The 21,219-nt window shown below is 50.5% G+C and overlaps 6 protein-coding genes across 6 annotated transcripts; 4 read left to right on the top strand and 2 right to left on the bottom strand.

Annotated features, from left to right (window-relative positions):
• Positions 1–1,946: 1,946 nt before the first annotated feature.
• On the top strand, positions 1,947–5,072 carry J7T55_004073 (uncharacterized protein; the record flags this gene model as incomplete). Its single annotated transcript, XM_053144748.1, has 1 exon — positions 1,947–5,072. One exon carries the CDS (start codon positions 1,947–1,949, stop codon positions 5,070–5,072), a length of 3,126 nt encoding a protein of 1,041 aa, XP_052992574.1.
• An 826-nt stretch (positions 5,073–5,898) lies between these two features.
• Positions 5,899–6,144, top strand: J7T55_004072 (ribosome assembly protein 3; the record flags this gene model as incomplete). The annotated part of the gene is made up of 1 exon (XM_053144746.1): positions 5,899–6,144. One exon carries the CDS (start codon positions 5,899–5,901, stop codon positions 6,142–6,144), a length of 246 nt encoding a protein of 81 aa, XP_052992573.1.
• Positions 6,145–7,749: 1,605 nt separating this feature from the next.
• J7T55_004071 (uncharacterized protein) lies at positions 7,750–9,211 on the top strand (the record flags this gene model as incomplete). The annotated part of the gene is made up of 4 exons (XM_053144745.1): positions 7,750–8,112; positions 8,223–8,429; positions 8,488–9,108; positions 9,167–9,211. 4 exons carry the CDS (start codon positions 7,750–7,752, stop codon positions 9,209–9,211), a joined length of 1,236 nt encoding a protein of 411 aa, XP_052992572.1.
• Positions 9,212–14,053: 4,842 nt separating this feature from the next.
• J7T55_004070 (uncharacterized protein) lies at positions 14,054–15,307 on the bottom strand (the record flags this gene model as incomplete). The annotated part of the gene is made up of 2 exons (XM_053144744.1): positions 14,054–14,976; positions 15,037–15,307. 2 exons carry the CDS (start codon positions 15,305–15,307, stop codon positions 14,054–14,056), a joined length of 1,194 nt encoding a protein of 397 aa, XP_052992571.1.
• Positions 15,308–15,869: 562 nt separating this feature from the next.
• Positions 15,870–18,957, top strand: J7T55_004069 (NADH-ubiquinone oxidoreductase 40 kDa subunit mitochondrial; the record flags this gene model as incomplete). The annotated part of the gene is made up of 13 exons (XM_053144743.1): positions 15,870–15,997; positions 16,059–16,072; positions 16,135–16,197; positions 16,256–16,317; positions 16,383–16,498; positions 16,554–16,854; positions 16,909–17,244; positions 17,304–17,398; positions 17,678–17,818; positions 17,922–18,108; positions 18,224–18,340; positions 18,458–18,527; positions 18,665–18,957. 13 exons carry the CDS (start codon positions 15,870–15,872, stop codon positions 18,955–18,957), a joined length of 1,923 nt encoding a protein of 640 aa, XP_052992570.1.
• A 311-nt stretch (positions 18,958–19,268) lies between these two features.
• On the bottom strand, positions 19,269–21,206 carry J7T55_004068 (ubiquitin carboxyl-terminal hydrolase-like protein; the record flags this gene model as incomplete). Its single annotated transcript, XM_053144742.1, has 6 exons — positions 19,269–19,370; positions 19,437–19,670; positions 19,758–20,536; positions 20,645–20,755; positions 20,818–21,054; positions 21,122–21,206. The coding sequence occupies 6 exons, from the start codon at positions 21,204–21,206 to the stop codon at positions 19,269–19,271; spliced, it is 1,548 nt and encodes a 515-aa protein (XP_052992569.1).
• Between the last annotated feature and the right edge of the window lie 13 nt (positions 21,207–21,219).

Genomic DNA, 21,219 nt, shown 5'->3' with positions numbered 1-21,219 from the left:
CAACTGACACCGCAAGCCACTGGAGAGGCTATTACTTTCAGCCACTGAAGTGCCAGCGAGGGAAGTAGTGAGCAGTCTCTGGCACTATCTTGATCATCCGTATCTTCGTTTTACATGAGCGTGCCGTCATCTTGCCATCCACCAAGAGACCGGGGTACTTTAGTGAACATGTTGAATCCCTCGTCTGGCTCAAGATAAAACGCATTCAACTCAGCACTGATATGAATGGGCTAACGTGTTGCTAAACTCGTGTCATATTAAACAGTTGACGCAATGCGACAAAGTCCAATGAGACTCCTTACTACGGTATACCATACGGGAGATGGTCTTGCGAGCGATCATTTCAGAGCGGGTCATTGTCAGGGCGATGCAAGCGTTTGGTGGATGGAACATGCTGAAATCAGAATTTCCGCTGCAAGAACAAATCTATTCGTGTTCTCTCCCTCCTCCTCTCTTTTCCTTTTTTACTTTACTTTTTTTGTGTTGAGAAGGGGGGTCTGCACCTTTTGCGTCCGCGGCGTGGCTGATCATGGCAACAGCATCGCACAAGTGAAGCTTGGTTCTAATTCAAGTTAAATCGAATTTGTGCCGTAAATCCGAGACCACATCTTTTGGTCTTTTGCTTCAACCAATTGTGCTGAACTGCATCGGCTCATAGGCGGCTTCCGCGTGTGTATAAGCAGCTCATACCAAAAAGCCGAAGCTGCTACCAGCTATCCTGTTCACCACTCCCACTCCCACTTCTACATTCACTTCCGCTTCAAAGTTTTCTGTTATCGCACATGGAAGGATCTGTAAGGTATTACTAAGTCGTGAGCGGGGGAGAAAAGCTGTCCGTGGGCGATCTCCTCCTCACTGAAGTCTGGTTATGAATATGCTTCATTTGGTGTTCCCATAGCTGGACGGATAAAAGGACAGGAGATATCAGATTTGAGATCATAGTACCTGAGAATATGAATGAAATTTCTAGTTCTATCTAATGAAACGGCCTCGTAATAACTCCAAAATCCTAGATAGCTCGAACTGTTAGCGATTAGAATTAAGAAGCAAGTTTTGGGCAGTGTTAGGGGGGAAAGGTACAGGACGGGAAAATGCATATTTATTTGGAGCTCACGGTTTTCAATTGTTGAGCAGTGCCATAGGATAGCCAGCTAAGATGGCCAAACAATGTCGGAGTGAGGATCTCAGAGCCAAGGTGGCATACCGGGCAGGCCAGAGGATTTCTGTACCACTGGTGGCCTGGGCTGTCGGCTGTTACACTCGGACACATTAGCAGCAGGGGTATTCACGACCTACGCAAATCATTACTTCTCGTACAAAGACTTAGATTACAAGATCGTAGCCCTTTTGTTTTGGAGTTAATTGACGGACTGTATTGCGTTACTAGTATCTCTACGTAATAATCAATTTACTGTGCATAAATTCTGTCGATCTAATTTGCTTTGATTTTTTCCACTTCTGCTAATGTCCTGCCTGCTAGTGTGGCGTATCAGACCTACACCCTCTGTGGCATATGACCAGTTGGACTGAGCCACGTGTCTGCCATACGGTTTGCAAGAACCTCGGAGGTTAGCCGGGTACTTCGAAGTACATAGAAAGTGGCAATCTACCCAGGCACGCCCTTGCAGGTTATTCAACAAGATATTGATACTGGAACTTTTTCGCTAGGAGGTTACTCTACAAGAGGTTATCCTATAGCGTCTAAGAGACTATCCCGCAGAAGATTATCCTTCAGGGAAGAGCATGTACCAGGAGGGTTTCTCTACGGGAAAGAGTGTGTACCAATCAAGTTCTGTACAACGTTCGGGATCCTCGTGGGCTGCAGAAATGCTGTAGTCTGTGTTTGGAGCCACCCCGTCTCACGACGCTCCTCATATTTCTTTCCACTTTTACGACTTCACAGCTACAACTTCTTAACGGATCGCGATCAGCTCCTCTGATTCACAATGTCGACTTGGCATAATTCGGGCTGCAGAAAACCAGACGTAGTATCCGTGGATGATATTCCCGTATGCAAGAGCTGTGGCTCAGCCTGCATTCGGCAGCAGCCTACGGATGCTCGTGAGCTACGCGTGGTAGTGTCGAGGGGTCAAGAAGGCCCAAGTGAGCTCAAGCTTGCGTGGCCATCCACGATTACTTTTTCACAACTCGAAAGTCTTCCGGAAGGTTCCGAGATCAGACTGCGATTAGAACAGCTGACGATGCTCAGGGGCCGGAATTCACCTCACGGGGAAGGTTTTCAAGATCTACCTTTGAACGAGAATACCTGCGTCAATATAATACGCCATCGAAACGGCCAGATTGTTGACCACCACGAACTCGATACACAAAATACGCCTTCATTTCAAAGCTTGTATAATTACGGTTTCGATGCCGAAGATGATCGTTTCGTCGAGAGTCTGGAAAATGACTTGAGAAACGGCGTCAGTGATCTCGTAGACATCCTGGAGATGGATTTGAAGAATATCTCGCGACGGGACGTGGACGAGACACTGCGAAGGAGCCAAAGATCAGTGAAGGGAAATAATCCCAATCGATGCCGCTTCCCGCCCATGTCAGGTCCTCGGATGAAATACCAGTCGATGTTGACTCAAGCTCCCACGTCGATGTCACGGCTGGCAAAGTCACATGCTCCGCCAATACATCCGCTGAATAGGAGGGTCGATAGGCGAAATTCAAACTCCGAAGATCAATGTCTTACACTTAGCCGCATGTACAAGGACTTGGAGGGAAAGGACCAAATCCGCCTGCTATATTTGAGCCCCGAGGACGCTGGACATGGAATGGTTCCCCGTGAACGAGCTCTTCATGGCTATTTAAAGCATGTGAGTCTTGCCGACCGCCCAGGATTCATCGCAGTATCATATACGTGGGCTTCTAAGGGGGGCGACAGAAAGGCGTCAAAGACGATATTCCTAGGCGATAGCTGGGAGCCTTTGGCCATTACACGTAATTGTGCAGACGCACTCCGCCAACTACGCCACGCTACAGAGACTCGCGCAGTATGGATCGATGCCGTGTGTATCAATCAGCTCAATGGAGTGGAAAAGACACACCAGGTCGGAATTATGAGGGACATATACTCTAGCGCCGAGCTGGTCAAGATATACCTTGGATGGGACGGCGTGTACAGGAAGCACGGCTTAAGGCGAGTGCGCGATTCACTTTTCTGCGATGGAAACACGGCAAGGCTGACGCAAGCCGATTACGATGATGTTGAGGCGCTCTTTGAACGGCCTTATTGGTCACGGATATGGGTGGTTCAAGAGGTCTTTCTTTCGAAAGAGGCCGTAGTATTGATTGGAGACAGCTCTATACCACTGTCATCAATTTTGAGGACGGCTTTTTGCTCATACTTTCCGACATGGGTCTCTCTGGCCCAAGGCTCCAGAGCAGGGAGAATTTGCCCACTGGGCAATGCAGAATCGTTTTCAGAGCTCCTTTTCGCTACATCGTTCTGCAATGCATTGGATCAAAGGGACAGAGTTTTCGCCTTGCTCGGATTGGTACAAGGTGCGAAATTGGAAGGCCTTGTAGCGGACTACTCTCAGACAGCGGCTGAGATTTATGTTGGCTTGACTGCGTACTTCCTCATCAAGCATGGACAGTTCAGACTTCTGAAGCTGGCTGCTATCGAAAATCGGAGTTCTGGCATATATGACAACACCGAGAGACGTTTTGCTGGAGAAAGGCCCTCGTGGGTCCCCACGTGGGACTATTCGCTGCGAACAGATCTAAACTCCATCGAGCAGCACCTTGTGAAGTGCTGCACTAACTATTGGAGCACTGAAGAGTTCATATGGGACGAAGTGCGCGAATCATGGGTGAGCACTGGAAAACGAATGTTGAGGGCATTCCTCGAGAATCTCACACCGGCATCTCCTAGCCGAAGGATCAGTATGGAAGGAGACATCAACGAGGACAACCCAGTTCCACGAGTTTTTCAAGGCTCAGGTGCGCTTCTTATCCGTGCATACTGCGTATTGGATCTGGATATGGCTTTGCACGGAGGCGCTTTTGTGGCAGACCTTTCTGGAGCAGGACTCGTCCTGCAGCCTCGGGTCAGCTCGCTGGGTTGGAGACTTCATATACTCTCAGATTCGGCATCTATCGAACGCGAAGATCGCTTCGTTGAAATTCCGGGCTGTGATAGCTTCCTCCACCTGAAACCAGTTGGGCGTGTCCCTGGAGCATATCGACTTGCGTCCATGTGTCTCATCGCTTTCGTAGCCGACAAGCATTCTGATATGGCACTGTTACTCACACGGCTTGAAAACTCGTCATCTTGCAGGAATCACCGTCTGTTGAATCGACTTATCCCGTTTCTATCGAGAGACCTACAATACCTCCAAGACTGGATGTTCGCAATGCGTTTGAATACGTGGCTAGTCCCTGCACGAGTGACGAAGAACACGGACCAGCTCGGTCAGGGTTTGTCAGCCAAAGAGATAAAACAGTATCAACAATGGCTGATCTACATCACCCAATATTCCACATCAGTCTTGGGTCAAGAAGATAGACCGGGCACGGGCGAGCTCGACGAAGTATTGGGAAAGCTATCGTCGCACTTGGACGAATGGCAGGAAATCTCCCTGTGGCAAAGAATATGCGGCTTACTGGAAGCAGTCGACTGGCAACAATACCTTATGTTCCTGACAGATATGAGATTTCGTCTGCATCAGTATTTCTTGCATTGCTCAAACATGGACAACGTTGAGATGTCCAGCTTCTGCGAGGATGCCGTTGAGAGCAAACTAGAAGGGTTACTTATCGATATATCGAGGACACTGCCGCTTGAGGATGAGCGATTGTATTTCGGTGATGTAACGCTATCTGACGCGGTGGCGGAAGTTTGCAATGGCAATGTGGTAGAGGCTTGCCGGAATATGACCATTTGGGCAAATGAGACGGAAGACGGCATATTTGGTCCGTGGATGAGGCTGGAAGCCTTCCTCAGGCACATGCTGCACTGTCAAGCAGACAGTAACAGAATGCTGGACAAGTTTACACAGCGACAGGTGCTGAAACAACTGTATACGAGATGGGAGCCGCAAGATTTCCTTTTATATTGAATGAATGCCTCGAGGTGGTCTTCCACCTTAAGCTACCTTGTCCCATTAGTGAGGGGTGCAGTTTAACTCCACTTCAAACACGGACATTGCTTTCTCGAGAACGACAAAACACCGACAACAAAGCACTCATTCATTGGAACCAGCACAGAACGAACTCAATCACAAAACTGTTAAAAAATGTGGTCTCGGGGAATCGACACAGGCCCGGTTTGAACGGACGCCTCCGAAGAGAATAGATATCATGAAGTAGAATTCAAGTCTATCGCATTAGACCACTCTGCCACTGTGCCGTTGAGGAATGAGGAAAATTTTGATATTATATATCCGATATTCCCGAGGCGTTCCGAGTGGGCCGGCGCCACTCGCCCCCGAGCGGTCTGACGTGGTTAGCCTGCACAAGGACGTGGGCAGCTTATTATCGCACTCATACCTTTACTATGCTATACGCCTTGGACAGTGTACATGTAGGCAAGGAAGTATATGCAGTTCTCAATCCCGAGCAAGACAAATTTTTGATTACTCCTTGCTGATGACTCACTGTACTGTTTGTTACCTGCGGCTTATACAAGTATCCAATCCGAGAAGTCGTGTCATTGGTTAGTGCAGACCCGCGAAGGCATTGCTTGAAGTAGCCTGCATCCAAGCTGGCGGAGAAAAAAAGCAGCAGGGCAAGAGTTTTCAAAGCGCAACACAGCAGAACTCCAATGCAACAACCAGGAGTCCATTCAACACCACCATAACACTGCAAAGCTCTCCTGTCCACTAAAGCGGCACAAACAAATAGAAAAGGCAACCCAGTTCGACCAAGCCCCAACATTGAACCGAGATGAGCCGCTCGAGTGACAAGCAAATGACCGACAAGGAGGTCTCGGCCGCCTTTACTTCATTTTACCTTCAGCGGGCCACTAAAGAGTTCGCAGAGGACCTCGACAAGATTCGCAATGCTGATGATTTCAAGAGCGAAGCAATTCCCACTCTGGTCAGCGCATTGTCCCAGGGTACCGCCATGTTCTCGTCAGCAGATCAGCGCAGGATCGTCACGGCGGATGGTCCGGTGAAGAAGTCAGCTTGAGCATGTCGCAACAATGGGTAGAATATGGGCATTTGAGGTTGCCTGTTTTGATCGAGGCTGGCTCAAGCAGCACGACGGCGGTTCCAATCCGAGTCGGTCCGTCCTTCTGCTTGAGCGCGAAGGGCAGTCTTCATTCGTCTTGGTCTGGTGCAGAGTCCTCAGAGAACATTTGCATTTACGGATTACGCTCATGACAAGACAACTTGGGCTGATTGCCTGACTGCCACAAAGGGCGGGAGCGGCGGGATAGGCCGAGAGAATGTTCAGAACCCCGATAAATCTCATGGCGCCTGTAGTGCGAGGCCTGACTCTCCCTCGAATTTCGAATCAACCACATGCACTCAATCACTCAAGGACACAATTTGTGTTGTATGGATAGGTGTTCAGCAGCACTCAACAGGCGCACGTACCATTTTCACAGACGGAGAACAATCTTTTAACTCTTCGGTCGGGCTGTGCCCCTGGTCTGGGCTTTCAAGGGATGGTACACATGAGATGGTACACATCGAAAATAAAATATTGATAACCAATACTAGTAGTCTTTGATCTTGCTTCGAAGCGTCAACTGAACTCTTTTCTGAGATCTTTCAAGGGCTCTGACCAATCAATCAGGGGTGCTGAAAGAAGTTGAATTCACTTCCTGAGCATAGCTCTACCTAGTCCTAAACTTCCTTGTTCATGTCGCCTTGACAGCCTCCACAATTTGCTCGGTTGCTCCCCCAAGTTGTTCGCTCGGCCTCAATACTCGCAACGCAACGCGCTTAGAATGCTGCGACGTTGTTCGCCTGTCACCTCCTAGACCATTCAATGTCGGTTGGGTGAAAGACACCCCAGAAAAAGACTGACCTGAGGGGGCAATGCCCTTCCGTGGCCTTTCCCTGACAAGCCTGAACTAGGGTCAGAGGTAAGAGGCCAAAGATGCAAGGCTCCACTCAACGGCATCACGGGTAATACTGACAGTATAGTGATTACGGAAGAAGAGCAAGAGGGCCCATAAAACGTTAGTATGACTCATCGATAGTGGCTCAATGCTCTTCACAACATGGCTTGGTCAACACTCAAGGTGCTACATTACAGGTTGCGTGGCAGATTTGAGCCTGTCCTTGGACGTGCTACACAACTCAATCCCTGGCGAGGAGCTTGAATGAAAGATGCATTGAAGTAGAAGGAATTCTCCTCAAATGAGCAAAATTCATTCAAGGTGAGGGCTGGCGATAGTGGCAGCGCCCAGAAATGCAATGCTTACAAAGCCTAGTTACCATTTGACGCTCACATTATGCGCCAGATTACATTTTGTGATATACGAAATGCATCATGCAGAGCATATTCGGTATATACTTTAAGCATTAGCAGCGGCAAGAAAGGGGACATCCAGTCTTTTAGCAAGAGCATCCATTTGTGGATCGAAGAAACGATATGTTGAACAGACAGCACTGGATCCATCTATAGATCGAAGAAACAATATGTCAAACACGCAGCACTGAATTCATCTCCCGTCCAATTTAAGAGTGCAAGTCCGTCTTTCACGTCTTTTACCTTTCATCCTTCATCCCCACTACCCTTCACATCCTCTTGACATATTGTTTCTTACCGTGCTCAGCAAACATGAAGCCACTCGACAAGGGTCCTTTCGAGGATGTCATGAAGATCGATGACCCTTGTGCCCATTTCATCGGCAAAGATAACCCCGGAGTTGAAGTTGATGATGGCTTCTCTTTCAAGATGATCGTTGGAGGAATTTGTCCGGATGGGGCTGGTGTCAAAGTGGAAATCCAGCATGAGGATGCTTTGTGCCCTGCGGAGCAACTTTATGTCAACTGCTTAGACCTCGGTGTCGACACTCTGGAAGAAGTGGAGGTCATCTTGCGCGGCTTGGACAACAACCCGTTCAAGCGGCTCAAGAGCCTCATGCAGGAGATGGGACCGATCATCCGCCAGTTTGGTGTTTGGCAAAGCGGCTCAGAAATGGTATGTCACGGCCCGCTCCACAACCATTGCCCTGTACTAAGACAGCCTATCAGCACTATGACAATGCGACTCTCAATATCCATGGTCGGGAGTATTACTTACGAACACAGTTCCTCAGTGCAATCGCATTTCTCAACAAACTCATCAACATTCATGATGAGGGAGGCAATTTGTGCCAACTGGTCAATGATCTGGTCTACTTTGGATTTCAGTATGGAGACATGGGCAAGGAGCTATCCAGAGGTCTTGTGGAACTGGAGAATCATACAATCATGCAGGCGACCCATGACGAGAACACAGTCCGGAGAATTGCATCCGTGAGCCCACTTTGAATACATCAAGGCTACCTGGGACGCGCAACTAATCATATCACAGGCAAAGTCCAGTGTCTACCGAATCATAGCCACCATGAGCTGGATTCAGTCGCAGCTCTGCACTAGACTTTGGTCGCCCAACGCAGTCGACCTTGCACTGGGCACAGCGGTCTTGTCGTCAGCCGGCCATCTTTCGAGCCCTCCTGGTCGCAGAGCCATTCTCGGACGCAGCAATGGTGTCACCGACCTCGACGCGGCTACTGGCTCCGGAGCAGCAGGCGACATCCAGGGATATCTAGACTCTGGCGATGGAGACCGCGAAGAGACACAACAACGTGAAAGTGATTCTGAAGAGCATGGTACCAATGGCACCAATTCAGACGATGCCGAAAACAATGGTCAGGCTGAGAACACTAGCGTCGACAATCCAGAGGATGGCAATGATCCGGACGGGGACCCTGCCGAGCACGTGAACGCCAATATTGCTGCGAGACCGACAGTCACGTTCTTCATCATCCGAAATTTCAACCACGTCAGGGTGGTGAAGGCTGTCAGAATGTATCGCGACACGCCAATCGGCCGTGCGCTTGAGTACTACTGCTCTAGAAATGAGATTCCATACTGGTCGGTGTGGTTCAGTTTTCTAGGAGAGCCGGTGTGGCCGGTGGAGACTCCTGATGATGTAAGTCGTGCGCGTGGATCGTTGTCATCTGAGATTTAGTACTGACAGATTGCCTTAGATGGGGTTGGATGACGACGATGAGATCTTTGTCCACAGGTACTAGGTTGGTGGTTGCGACCAGTCATTCTGGTATTTGCAATCAGATGAAAACACGTCTTTTCCCTATGATGGCTTCGTAAGGGCGATGCTGCTTGTGGTATTCAATGGTCTAGAGGGGGGGGGGTCATTCGCGGTACATGATGCCGGATAAGAAATTTCGGAACGGAAAGAAGTGCGCTGATTTTATTTTCAAGATCAATGGCCTTCGCGCGGTTGGCAGGTGGTGATGTGATAATCGAACACAATACATGCCATTCATTCACGCGGAGCTTAAGAAACAGAATATCCAGGCATGCCACGCGCTTTTTGACTTGCATGCTACGAGGAACCATTTCATCTTGCTCCTGGTCGCCGCAATTTTATGTTTTCTTCATTGTGTTGTGTGACTGTTCCTGTTCACTGTCTCCGGCATTCCACAGGAAGCGCAGCTTTATAACTTCGGGTTCCTGCTACCTCCCGATCGACGTCGTTTTGGACTCTTCGTATACCAGGATTTGGCATCAGACAACAAGCCCTGAATGGCGACCACGAGGGCGGCCAACCTATAACGAGAATCGTCAGCTGTAGTGCCTTTTACCGCAGTGCTATTCACTCTAAATTACCATGCGGCATGCGCAGCAACAATTATTTGGCACATTCACTTCCCCTTGAATTTAATTACGAATCGGGCACCTTCTCCTCAGATTACTCATGGCAATTTCCGTAATGCAATTGGCGAACTAATGATGATACGAGGATTTGAGAATCCAAGTTGTGTCATGTTGTCTCTCCTTTTCGGTGACAAGTAAAATCCTGTCAAAGTCGTTGAAGAGCCACTCAAAGTTAGTATCTCTCTGCATAATGTATGCTTTGAACTCTGCCTTAATCCTAAGCATCCTTCGTTACAGGAACAGGGGTGCGAGGAATTTTTGTTTTGCGAGCAGTGGCTTGGAAAACGACAATTCATTTTCTTCAGATCCACACCCTAACGATTGTTGAGCACGACCAGGGAGCTCATAAGTTTCGATTGTTATGGGCCACAAATTAAATTGATTACTTAGAAGCTGGCAACAAGCTGCTTTTTTACTCATGGACTCATGTATGCCACAGTGGTAGCACTCGTAGTTGGTCCTCTACTGTTACAAGGCTGTGATCCGAGCGTGTTGTTATCGGACTCATCCTTGTCTTCATCATTCACACCTGGTCTGCCACTCTTAACAGTGTTCCAGGGTGAATCGTCGAAGTCAACATGGGTATCTTTTCTTGCTCAAGTCGTGAACTGACATGCGTCTCCTTCACAACCATCGGTGGCAGTCTCGTGAACCGATTTAAAAGGCTCTCAGGGACCCAAATTTGAGACGATTCGGCGGGGAGGGGGAATTCAAGTTGATGGTAGAGAAAATTTGTGCCTCAAGCCTTGCTTACTAAATGTTACTAAATCTTGATGTTGATTACATTGTCCAAAACGCGTTCAAAAATGCAAGACCAACAATCTTTGTCGGCATAGACATGTCATTCTTAAATGAAAGAAACCATTCTTCCTCTCAGGAAACAGGTGCCCAGGTTTTCTATTAAGCCCTCGACATTCAGCTTAGAATCACTTGAAAACCTTCGGACGCCAGCGACCATAGTACGGCAGAGCCCAGATACTCCTGCTTGATCGACAGATATAGGGGTGGGCCTATCGCTCTAGCACACCTCGCACTGTACCGGGATTGACCCCTTCCATTCTGAACATGGTTTAAAATCAACGAGAGAAAAAGTTCATCCAAACCATTCCTGACAAGACCAGAAAAGATGACGTGGTGTAAAACGATTAACGGTACTCTTAGTACTGAATCCTGGCCATCAGCACAATTAGGTCCAAGTCATGCAATGTGTTAGGTCATCGCCGACGAGTAATAAATTGATAATTGAGCAGACGACACGAATGATCGCGTGTGCCTCAACAGCATAACTCATAAACGGCGACCCGTGGATGACTCTCCCACAGGGCGTAGTCAAACTCATGCCAACACCACCGAATCTGTAGATAGTAAATGTCTGTGTATGGATTGCCACAACGCAAGCCCACATTCTATCTATCCATTTCATGCATTTGAATGTTGACAGGATATAAGCAATCATTGATGTCCAAGACTTTTAGATGCGCTCGGACATCAAAGCAACAGACGCCAGGCTTCCCTGAAGAAACATTGTCTTGTCAGCCAAAAGCATACTCCGCATAGTGACTTGGTGCCTAGCCCAATTATCATAGAGCTCGGTTGTTTCTTGTGAGGCAATATCCCGAGCATAACGGCTGACATCTGTCAGACCCGCAGAATCTTCTCACTCCCTAAACAACATATCCCAGCTACATTCTGGTGAGTCTACATCACTTTACTTGGGATCGGGAGTGTCATCCTTCACTTGTCCTGACCTCAACACCAATAAGTGACTGGCACTAGCAGAGGAGCTCTTAGATCCAATCAAGTGCTATGTCTGCCTCTGTAGTCTCACAATATTGGTCCACGGCCGTCTGAAGCATCAATAAACAGGCTCATCAAGAGCTCTTAGGGCATTAGAGTTTAATATGCGTAGGTGTCCAGGATGATATTAATAAGAGTCTGGCAAAATGTGCGGGCTCCTTCTTTCTTTCCTCCTTTCGCTTTATGGAAAGAACCAAAGAAAAGAAAACCTCAGGTAGGGGGATGGCGGAAGTAATCAATTGTACACACTGATGCTCCACAGCTCCACCAGCTCGAGATCCGTCCAGTCGGAGAGCGTACCACAGGATAACCTGCTGTACGATGTCTGCTGTGTAATAAAGCGTTATAACATAACCTATGATGGGATAATATACTATGGGATAATCTGTTGTGGGATAATCTGTTGTGGGATAATCTATTGTAGAATAATCTACTGTGGGAAAATCGATTGTGGGATAATCTGTGGTGAGACAACCGGCTTGGGATAACCAACACCGTAGTGGCCTCATGGCCCATGCGCCCCAGCACGACGCACCCGCCTATTCAGGTAGCTATAGTGATGAGATAGCGGCGTCTGTGATAGCTTGAGGCCATATTTTGTCTTCTCCCTCGGGCGTCCAGGGTTCTGGGGTTTGGTGATAATCCCATCCAGCTTTATACGGTTCAATCTTCCCTGACGGATGCTTACACAGGCTCGGTATCTTGGCGAGGTTTTGGATCCCCTGTCCGCAGCCTGGCCATCTTTCGGGACACCACCAATAAATGAGCCTTGCGATATATAGACTCTGGCCGACGCCTATTGGTCAAAGCAGCTCTTGCCGCTTCGAAAGAGGCAGAAATGTTGGGTTATTCTCTGCGGCTATGGACTACCTAGGTAGCACGTAAACTAACTCAAGCCTCTCTTCGGCGCCCCTCACTTCCCGTAACCTGGCAGTGAAAAAGGCGTGAGATTCGACAAAGAGGAGCAAACAATTCCCGTGAACCAACTTCTTTCTAGGAGTGAGGCAAAAAGAAGTGCAAAATATGAGCTTCCGTGCAAAATGGCAAAAGATTTACATCCGATCTCCGATACGGGGAATCGAACCCCGGGCGCCGCGGATCTCGATATGAAAACGCGGAATGTTGGCCACTACACCATATCGGATGTTACATTTGCCTTATTCACAGTACTGACATACCCAATTGTGTTGGGCTACTCCACCCACGAACAGAGGCCCTATGAGCATATGATGCATCGTTGCAAGTTTGGAACCCCAAGCAAGCTTTGACAATGACCTAGATCTCCCCGGTCCCAATTCCGTGACCTCAGGTGGAAGCGGTGTCACTGCAGTCTTTTTGTTGACAATGGTATTGACATCGGGCGTGGATTGCTCTGGCCCTAGGATTTGAGTCAGCAGCAAGTTCCAAACAAACGTTTCTGACGCATTGGAAATGTTGATGCCTTGTCCAGCTTGCCTCATCGATAGTGTTGACTCAGTAGACGCGTTGATTGGTGTAGAAACGCGTGCAACGAGCCTGAGACGGAATGGGCCTGCTTCGAGGGGCGAAAGGCTGGAGAATTCGAGACGAGAGGGCAATCGTCTAGATTTCATTGAGCCCAGACAGTTAAGGGATCGACCTAGGGGAAGCCGAGATGGGATCTGGGGAAGGGTTCAGTTCTGAGATTGAGCGTTTGTGGCGCGTTTGTGCACACTACCGTCTCGGAAGTTTTGGCATGTTAGCATGGATAAGCAAAGCCCAAAAACAAGCAATTGCCATGAAAAGTCTTGTGAAAATGGGTAGAAATGGGTGCAACTGTCCAGGTGTGCCTGTGTGACTGTGTTGTTTTTGGGTGTTCGAGCTAGGAAGTAGTTGCTTGAAAAGGCAGGTACGGAAAAGATGGGATTGTTGACTCGTCGAAAGGCGCTGGACTCACACAGGAGGACAATTATATCAGGGCCATTAGTCACCGGGTATACCAGCAAGGCAGCGTTGGAAGAATCAGATGCCAGAAACGGAGGCAGGGGAATGTTTGAGGTGGTTGGTGTAAAGCAGAGCTACGCTGATTGTGCGGAAGTGTGGGAGGGTGCCAGGACGAGACATACCAACATGCATCTAAGCTACCTGGCAGCTTGTGTTAATCCAGCTGGCAACTTTTGGCCCGTGACCACAAGTAATTTGTACATTTCAGTAGCAGTCTACGTGATCACCAACAGACTCAGCATCGGAGATATCAGACAAATCCTTTCAGGCTTCAGGGAGAATGGGTATGCCCATCATGGCCTCTTTTGGGGTCTCTTTTGGGGTTCCAAGCTTGCCTCTAATGTATCATACACACACTCATGGCGAGTCATCGGCTTTTGATCCTTAACCCACGACGATTGCTGCTCAAACCCTCTAACTCTACCCAGACTCTTTCCCTACGCCGCCCAGACATCCTGGCCTGACTTCTCGATCCAGTTACCCAGCTGGTTGACACTGCTGTCCCACTCGGCCAGACGCGACCGCATGCTATCGATCTGCTTGAAGTCCAGAACCTTGGGTTGGACCCAGTTGATGTTCGCCACCTCATCCACCTGATCCACAGTTCCCCGGAGCAGTCCCAGGCTCAGCGCCTTCATCACCAGGTGCTCGATCTCGTGGGGCTTCACCTTTGTCTCCTGCTCGATCGTTGCGAAGCTCATCGCGCGCTCGTGGGGTGGCCGCCGGAAGACGGCTTCTGTGAGTGCTGCCAGGTAAATCTTCTCCCGCAACTTCTCCTTGTGTTGGGCCAGGAGCTTGTCGGAGTTGATGCTGCCAGACAACTGGTCATACTTCACCAGGTCGCCTGCGTTGAATGTGAAGAGTAGCTCCCGCAACCACCGGTCCTTGTCGTTGCTCAGCGCGTCCAGTACAGGGTGCAGCAACAGCTCGCCAAAGTTGTAAATGCTCGTCGAAACCAGTGCCGCGGTGGCCAGATCATATGCCCGTTTGCGACACTCAGCGGCGTCCAAGCTCTTGATGTCAATGCATGCTAGGTATAGCAGTGCGTTCCGATAGTAAGATGCGAAGTCTTGCTTCAGGTAGTAGAAGTCTGCGTTGATCTTGTAGAAAGCAGCATGGACGACCGTTTCAACGGAATCGAACACGTCCAGCTTCTTTTCGGCCTTGTCAAGGTCTTTCCGCGCGTCTTCGAGGTTGCCGAGGTCGAGCTTCACCTGAGCCACCGCTACTGTTGCGTACACATAGGCGTTTCTTGAGTTCGGGTCTTCCTCCTCATCGGCGCTCTTGCTCTTCTTCTTCTCCTCTTCGGGGTCCACCTTCTTTGCAACAGCCTCCGTGAAGCTCAGCCGTTCTTGGAGATCTGCCTGCTGTTAGCCGTATATTCTCGTGGTATCGCGCGCGCGACTCTTCGGATACTAACCAGAGCATTGTTGCGCGGCCTTCAGGGCCAAGTCGACAAGCTTCAGTTGGTTGATCTTATCGGCGAACTGGAGGATGAAGTTGTTGTAGATGGGGAGACGGAAGGAGGCGCTCTCGGGGTTGTTGAAGATGGTGATGAGGGTCTCAGTCAGCTCGTGCCACAGCTTCTGTTCCCACAGGTCTTGAAGGCGTAAGACATCAGCCTGGAGGTGGTCTGGCGACTGGAGAAGGATCTCCTGCAGGAACGCCTGCGTGCTTTCGTCGTTACTCATGGTGTCGTCTGTGCCAAACGGGGAACGTAAGAGGTGCGCTGGACTGTGCCCTCTAATGATGCGAGCGGCCCGTGTGTGTTGTCTAAGGAAATTATCGTGTACTCTGCGTGTCTCGTTGAAGAGATCGTCGAGGCGTAAAAGAGGTAAGTTAGGAGGGAAAGGAAGAGACCGTTTGGGAATTCGAGGTTGAGTGGCTGATATCGTCGTTGGCAGGCAGTGGTCGCTGGGTCGACGCGGCTGAAGTGCAGCCTGTGGTCGAGCTCCAATGTGGAAAGAGCTCCATGACGCTCCAAAATGACCTAACCCAACAAGGGGTGCTTCTAACGGAAGGGGGAAGAGGGGGGGGGGTGTTCCATACCTCCACGCCCAAGCTTAGGTAAGTAGCCCGGCCTTTAGCTGGCCCAAGCGTCCTTGACGGTCGGCATTGTGCTTGGGAATTGGCAGCGTCTGGTTGGAGCTTCGAAGTTGTCAATCCAGGGCGAAGCTTCATCGAATTCCTGACGACAGTCGACAGCCCATTGAACACAACACCGGCCTTCTTGCGACCCCGGATATAGCAAGGATGGCTTCCATACCAACCGCAGCGCGGTCCTTCCCCAAGATCACTCGGAAAGCCATCCAACAACGATCAATATCGGACGTCGCGATCACACGCACGGGGAAGCCTATCTTCAGAGTTCAGGGTGGAAGGTAGCCATTCCATAGCCCCCTTACTACGATCCAGCTCAGCAGCTGACACATACTCGAACAGGTCGGCGCTAGGCGGTACGAACTCACGACAGTGCTCTGTGTTGGCAAGACAATGGATCTCTGACTTGGCAGCGCAGGACATACGGCTACGGTATTCGGCGCAACGGGACAGCTCGGACGGTACATTGTGAACCGATTGGGTATGCTAAAGATGAGGGCTACGCACTGTAACAAAGTCGCTGATGAAGAACCGCACAGCTCGGCAAGGATGTCAGGTCGTCATCCCGTACAGAGAGGAGATGGCCAAGCGCCACCTCAAGGTGACGGGAGATTTGGGCAGAGTGGCTTTCATTGTGCGTGCTAGCGGATTTTCTGACTCCTTCAGGGCCGATTGCTCATCTACACCCAGGAATACGATCTCCGGAACACCGAGTCGATTGAGGAGGCCGTCAGGCACTCGGACGTTGTTTACAACCTGGTGGGGCGGACATACCCAACGAAGTATGCCAGCCTGACAAACCGAGGTCAAGAGCTTTGAACTGATATCCGAACATAGGAACTTCTCTTTGGAGGATGTCCACGTCGAGGGCACAACTAGGATCGCCGAGGCTGTGGCCAAGTACGACGTAGACCGCTTCATTCACGTATCATCCTACAACGCCGACCCCGACTCCCCAGCAACATTCTTTGCGACCAAGGGCCGTGGCGAGCAGATCGTCCGAGATATCTACCCAGAGACGACCATTGTGCGACCTGCGCCGTTGTTTGGTTTTGAGGATCAGCTCCTGCTAAAGCTCGCTGGCCAAACGAACCTGTTCACTTCAAATCACATGCGGGAGAAATACTGGCCTGTTCACGTAGGTCTTAATCGTGTCCCGTCGAAGCAGGGTGTAGAACTGACCGTGTCCTAGTCCATTGACGTCGGCCATGCCCTCGAGCTGATGCTTTACGACGACAACACGGCGGCACAGACCTTTGAGCTCTACGGGCCCAAGCAATACTCCACGGCGCAAATTGCGGAACTTGTCGATAAGGAAATCTTCTCTCAGCGACGACACATCAACGTGCCCAGGCAATTCCTCGAGCCCGCTGCAAAGCTCCTCAATCAGGTGCTTTGGTGGCCGTGGATGTCCGCTGAACAGATCCAAGTGGAGAACATTGACCAGGTAATCGACGAGAAGGCGAAGACCTTCAAGGATCTCGGAATTGAGCCAGGTGACATTAGCAAGTTCACATACCACTACGTTGTAAGTGATCTATTCACTCTACCGACCCAAGGCTTTGTTGTACTGATACCTCCGTATAGCAAGGCTTCCGTAGTGGTGCATTCTACGACCTGCCACCAGCAAGCGAGAAGGAGAAGAGAGAGGAGAAGAAGTATCTGCATGTCCTTGATGACCAGTAAAGAAGGAAGGGGAGGGGGGAGAACGGCCTCGGTTACCTCGACATTCCGGAGGTGCACGGCCTGTAAATATGTAGCTAGATTTCTTTGCTTTTCCGAATCGAGTGCAATGCGAAGAACCAGAAATATGCACCGTGAGTGACTGAGTGCGAATGCAAGATGATACCCTCGCTGTTGTATTTGGGCTTCTGTGGTCTGAAGGACGGGGCCTGAGGCTCTGTTGGGCTCGGAATCCCTACCAGTAAAAATCGACACCAACGACACCTCTGCAATCCCAGTGGCATTGTCAAAACACCAAATCCTCAGCTCCACAGCCAGCATTCTGAGTCCTCGAGCGAATTTCCGAACCCGGTTTTCCTTAATCGTATTCATTCCATTGACAGCGGCCCAAACATGGCGGATGCCGACGATGAGCCCATGTGAGTATAAGAGAGAGCGACCCGCAAGATCCAAGTGACGATCCCCAGAGAACGGCCAATGAAAGACTGCAGTAACCAACGAGGGACAACCCCGTCTACACAGAATCCTGTCGGCCCACGCCCTCGACGCCCTCCAGGAGTTCTACTCGGAGCGGGATGCCCGCGCGAAGCACTTTGAGCAGCTCAAAGCCGCGGCCGAGGACCGCGAGGCGGCAGGGCGTGAGGCGGCGCTCGTGTACCCGCTGTCGATGGAGACTTTCGGCGAGGACTGGAACGAGTCGCAATTCTGGGTACGCTTCTGGCCCAGCCTTGAGAGCCCGCCCATTCAGGCTCAAGGTGAAGGGAGTGGCTGTGTGTGAGATGGGGAAAGAAGGTTGCTGATGCGTGCGTGTATGTCGCTCACAGTACTCCGACGAGACGGCCAACCTCCTGGCCAGGCAGCTTCTTGACGGGGCCACGTCTGACACCAAGATCGCTGTCGTGTCGGCGCCGAGCGTCTTCGTTGCGCTGAAGAACATTCTTGTAAGCGTTTCCTGCGTGTGTGTATTTATATCTCATTCCTTGTGACATGTGCGTTAACAAAGGTTGTGGGCATCGTCGCCACCCGGGACCCCTAGGCCGGCCCTCACACTCCTTGAGCACGACCACCGTTTTGGCGTTTTCTCCGAGTTCCTGTTCTACGACTTCATGCAGCCCGTCAAGCTCCCCGGTAAGCTAATCATATCATACTATACTCGGCATTCCTCGTCCTCATTCCCCTCTCCAGCCAACTGCCTGTGCCCTCCGTGCCTCCACTCCCAGATCACGGTGGAATATGCTACAAGACTGACCCGCAGATGAGCACAGCCCACCTCAAAGGCAGCATAGACCGCATCATCTGCGATCCGCCCTTTCTCAGCGAGGACTGCCAGACGAAAGCCGCCCTGACTGTGCGGTGGATGGCCAAGCCGGCCGCCGATGTCAAACTCATAGTCTCCACAGGCGAGCGCATGAGGGATTTGGTAACCAAGCTGTACCGGTCGTTTGGTCTCAAGACTACCGACTACGAGCCGGCGCATGCACGTGGGTTGAGCAACGAGTTCTTCTGCTACGCTAACTTTGAAGGCGAGGCATGGAAATGGAGACCTGAGGATCGATAGCGTTGGCCGGTTTTTGGGAGCGCTCTCTTGATACATAGTATGTCGGGCAGCAAAGAACCTAATCAACTATGGACAAGCAGAATAAATCTGACTCAATGATCTTTCTTCTCGCGGAACGCCTGCCGATAATGCTGGGCGAAACCCATCCGACCCGTTGGTTGCTTTTTGTCTTCCCCACAGGTAAAAGAGCATGAAAATAAAAGAATATCCCAGACACCGTGTCTGTATGCATACACAATCGTTACCTCAAAACGCAGAAATCCAAGAAACTCCGTACATCAGATCCGCCAAACTCGTGACACTCCCCCTTGTCACGCCAGCGTCCGGACGATGTAGAACAGCAGATACGCCTTAGCAGCCAGCACGTCGGCCTTGGAAGCCAGCTCCACTCGGTGATCATTAAATGTGAACCACTGGTCTCTCGTCAGTTGCAAGTACATGGTTGAGTTTGATGGTGACTCAAATGGACTGGGTCTTACCTGTTCGCCCACACGACAGTAGCAGATGTAGTGGCCGGTGTCGATTTCGCCAACGTGCACGACGGCGCACATAAGGTCGTACGTGCACGACCTCGATAGCTCGTACGTCTCCTTCGCATCTGCGCTCCTAGCGCGATTTGTGTAGGGCAACATGTTGAGCTGCAAGGGGAAATGAACCTGCGTCTCGATTTTGGCTGCAGACTTGTCCCGGGTCCCATTTCGAAACTCAAATCGCTGCGTTCGAAGTCAGTAGGCCAGCTTTGCAGGACCGAACAGATAACCGAGACCAAACATGAGGACAAAAAAGTTCTAGGTGATTACCTTGAGCTGAATGGACAAAACATTTGGCAGCCTCTTAATGCTCGTATTGCGCCTCGCTTGCTGGGTGCCATCGCACTTATTGCAGCGGTACTCGCATTTGTCCGACTTGACATACTCGTCCTCGAGACATTCTTGCAGAGTCATGGACGTCTTGCCGTGGTTGGCCTTCTTCCCTCGCTTCTGCGCCAGGTTTTCCAGGCCTACGCTGAGGTCCAGAAAAGACTGTACCTGGTTCGTAACGCCGCCACAGTTCTGACATGTCGTCGTGGTCTGTAATTTGCCATAGTAAGTCTGGTGGATGATGCAGTTGCAGCTGTGCTCACTGCCAATCTCAGGCCTCTTGCCGTCGCCATTACGCTCGTGCAGTTCCTCGGCCAGAAACTGGAAGAATTCATGGGCATCCTGCTCTTTTGTCGTCACCAGATTCTCGAATGCCTTGTTCTCTGATATCCAGAAGCTCGACAGGATGTTTGCTGCCGTGTAACCATTAGTAACCTCGGAGCCCCAAAAATCCTGGAACATGTCGTCCATCGCGCAACTGAGGCAGTGCGGTACTTCGCAGGTACTGCTCGAATGGCCGTCACTCAGGTAAAAGTTCCGCAGAATGGGATTGTGCAGGAAACTTTGGAGTATGACGTTCTGATAGCAGGTTGCCCCAGCGTTGTATATACCACGCAAGCCATCTGCGCGACAAGACGGCATAATCGTATTAGCAGTAATGATCTTGGGGTCCTCCTTGATGGCCTCCGCTAGAAGCTCATCGTACTTCCTCTTTCGGCCTACCGGTCTGTCAGCTTGGATGTGCATCGCAACAGGTGGCGGCGCGGTAGTTTGCCAATCCATCATGGACTTTCGTTGTAGAAGGATGACGAAAGTGGGTATCTTACTTGAGAATGTGCCTGTGTCAATCTTGCGGTTCCGGAGGTCCTCCAGGGTTGGGTCCCAGACGAAATCATCGCACATATGGCAAAATAGTGACCCACTCCTGGAGTCGATGACTTTGCCCGCGCGTGTCAGCTTGAGGCAGACTGTAGTGCGGTCGATTCTCACGACAACTTACAGAAACGGTGGCCCTTCTTGGTGCCGTGCTTTGCCATGGTCTCCTCCTTCTCGATGGCCGGGCACTGCAGACAAAGGTAATTGCTAGTCAAGGTACTGATGACTTTTCCGTCAGAGTCCTTGCGCATTTGGGGGATTATGGGAACGTTGTCGAATATGGAGCGCAGGATGGCCTTGTAGTGCTGTATGCATGAGTTCGTAGTCTCCTGATTCTGGCTCAGAAGACGCTGTGCATGTTCTACATCTCATGTCAGTCAGCTTGCTCGTGCGACAGCTGCTGCACATCGAAAAGGGCAGATCCGTACCGCAGCCGAACACGGGAATGCCCTGGACGGGCGAGTTGATTTTGACATTCTTGGGCGAAGCCGGCGTTTGCGGCCGAGTTGCCATTTTGAGTGGCGCT

Source organism: Diaporthe amygdali, assembly GCF_026229845.1.
Source record: "Diaporthe amygdali strain CAA958 chromosome Unknown NODE_18_length_871485_cov_64_394520, whole genome shotgun sequence".
Lineage (NCBI taxonomy): Eukaryota > Fungi > Ascomycota > Sordariomycetes > Diaporthales > Diaporthaceae > Diaporthe > Diaporthe amygdali.
Note: the sequence above shows the minus strand (reverse complement) of the source record. Positions and strands in the feature narration are given on the sequence as shown.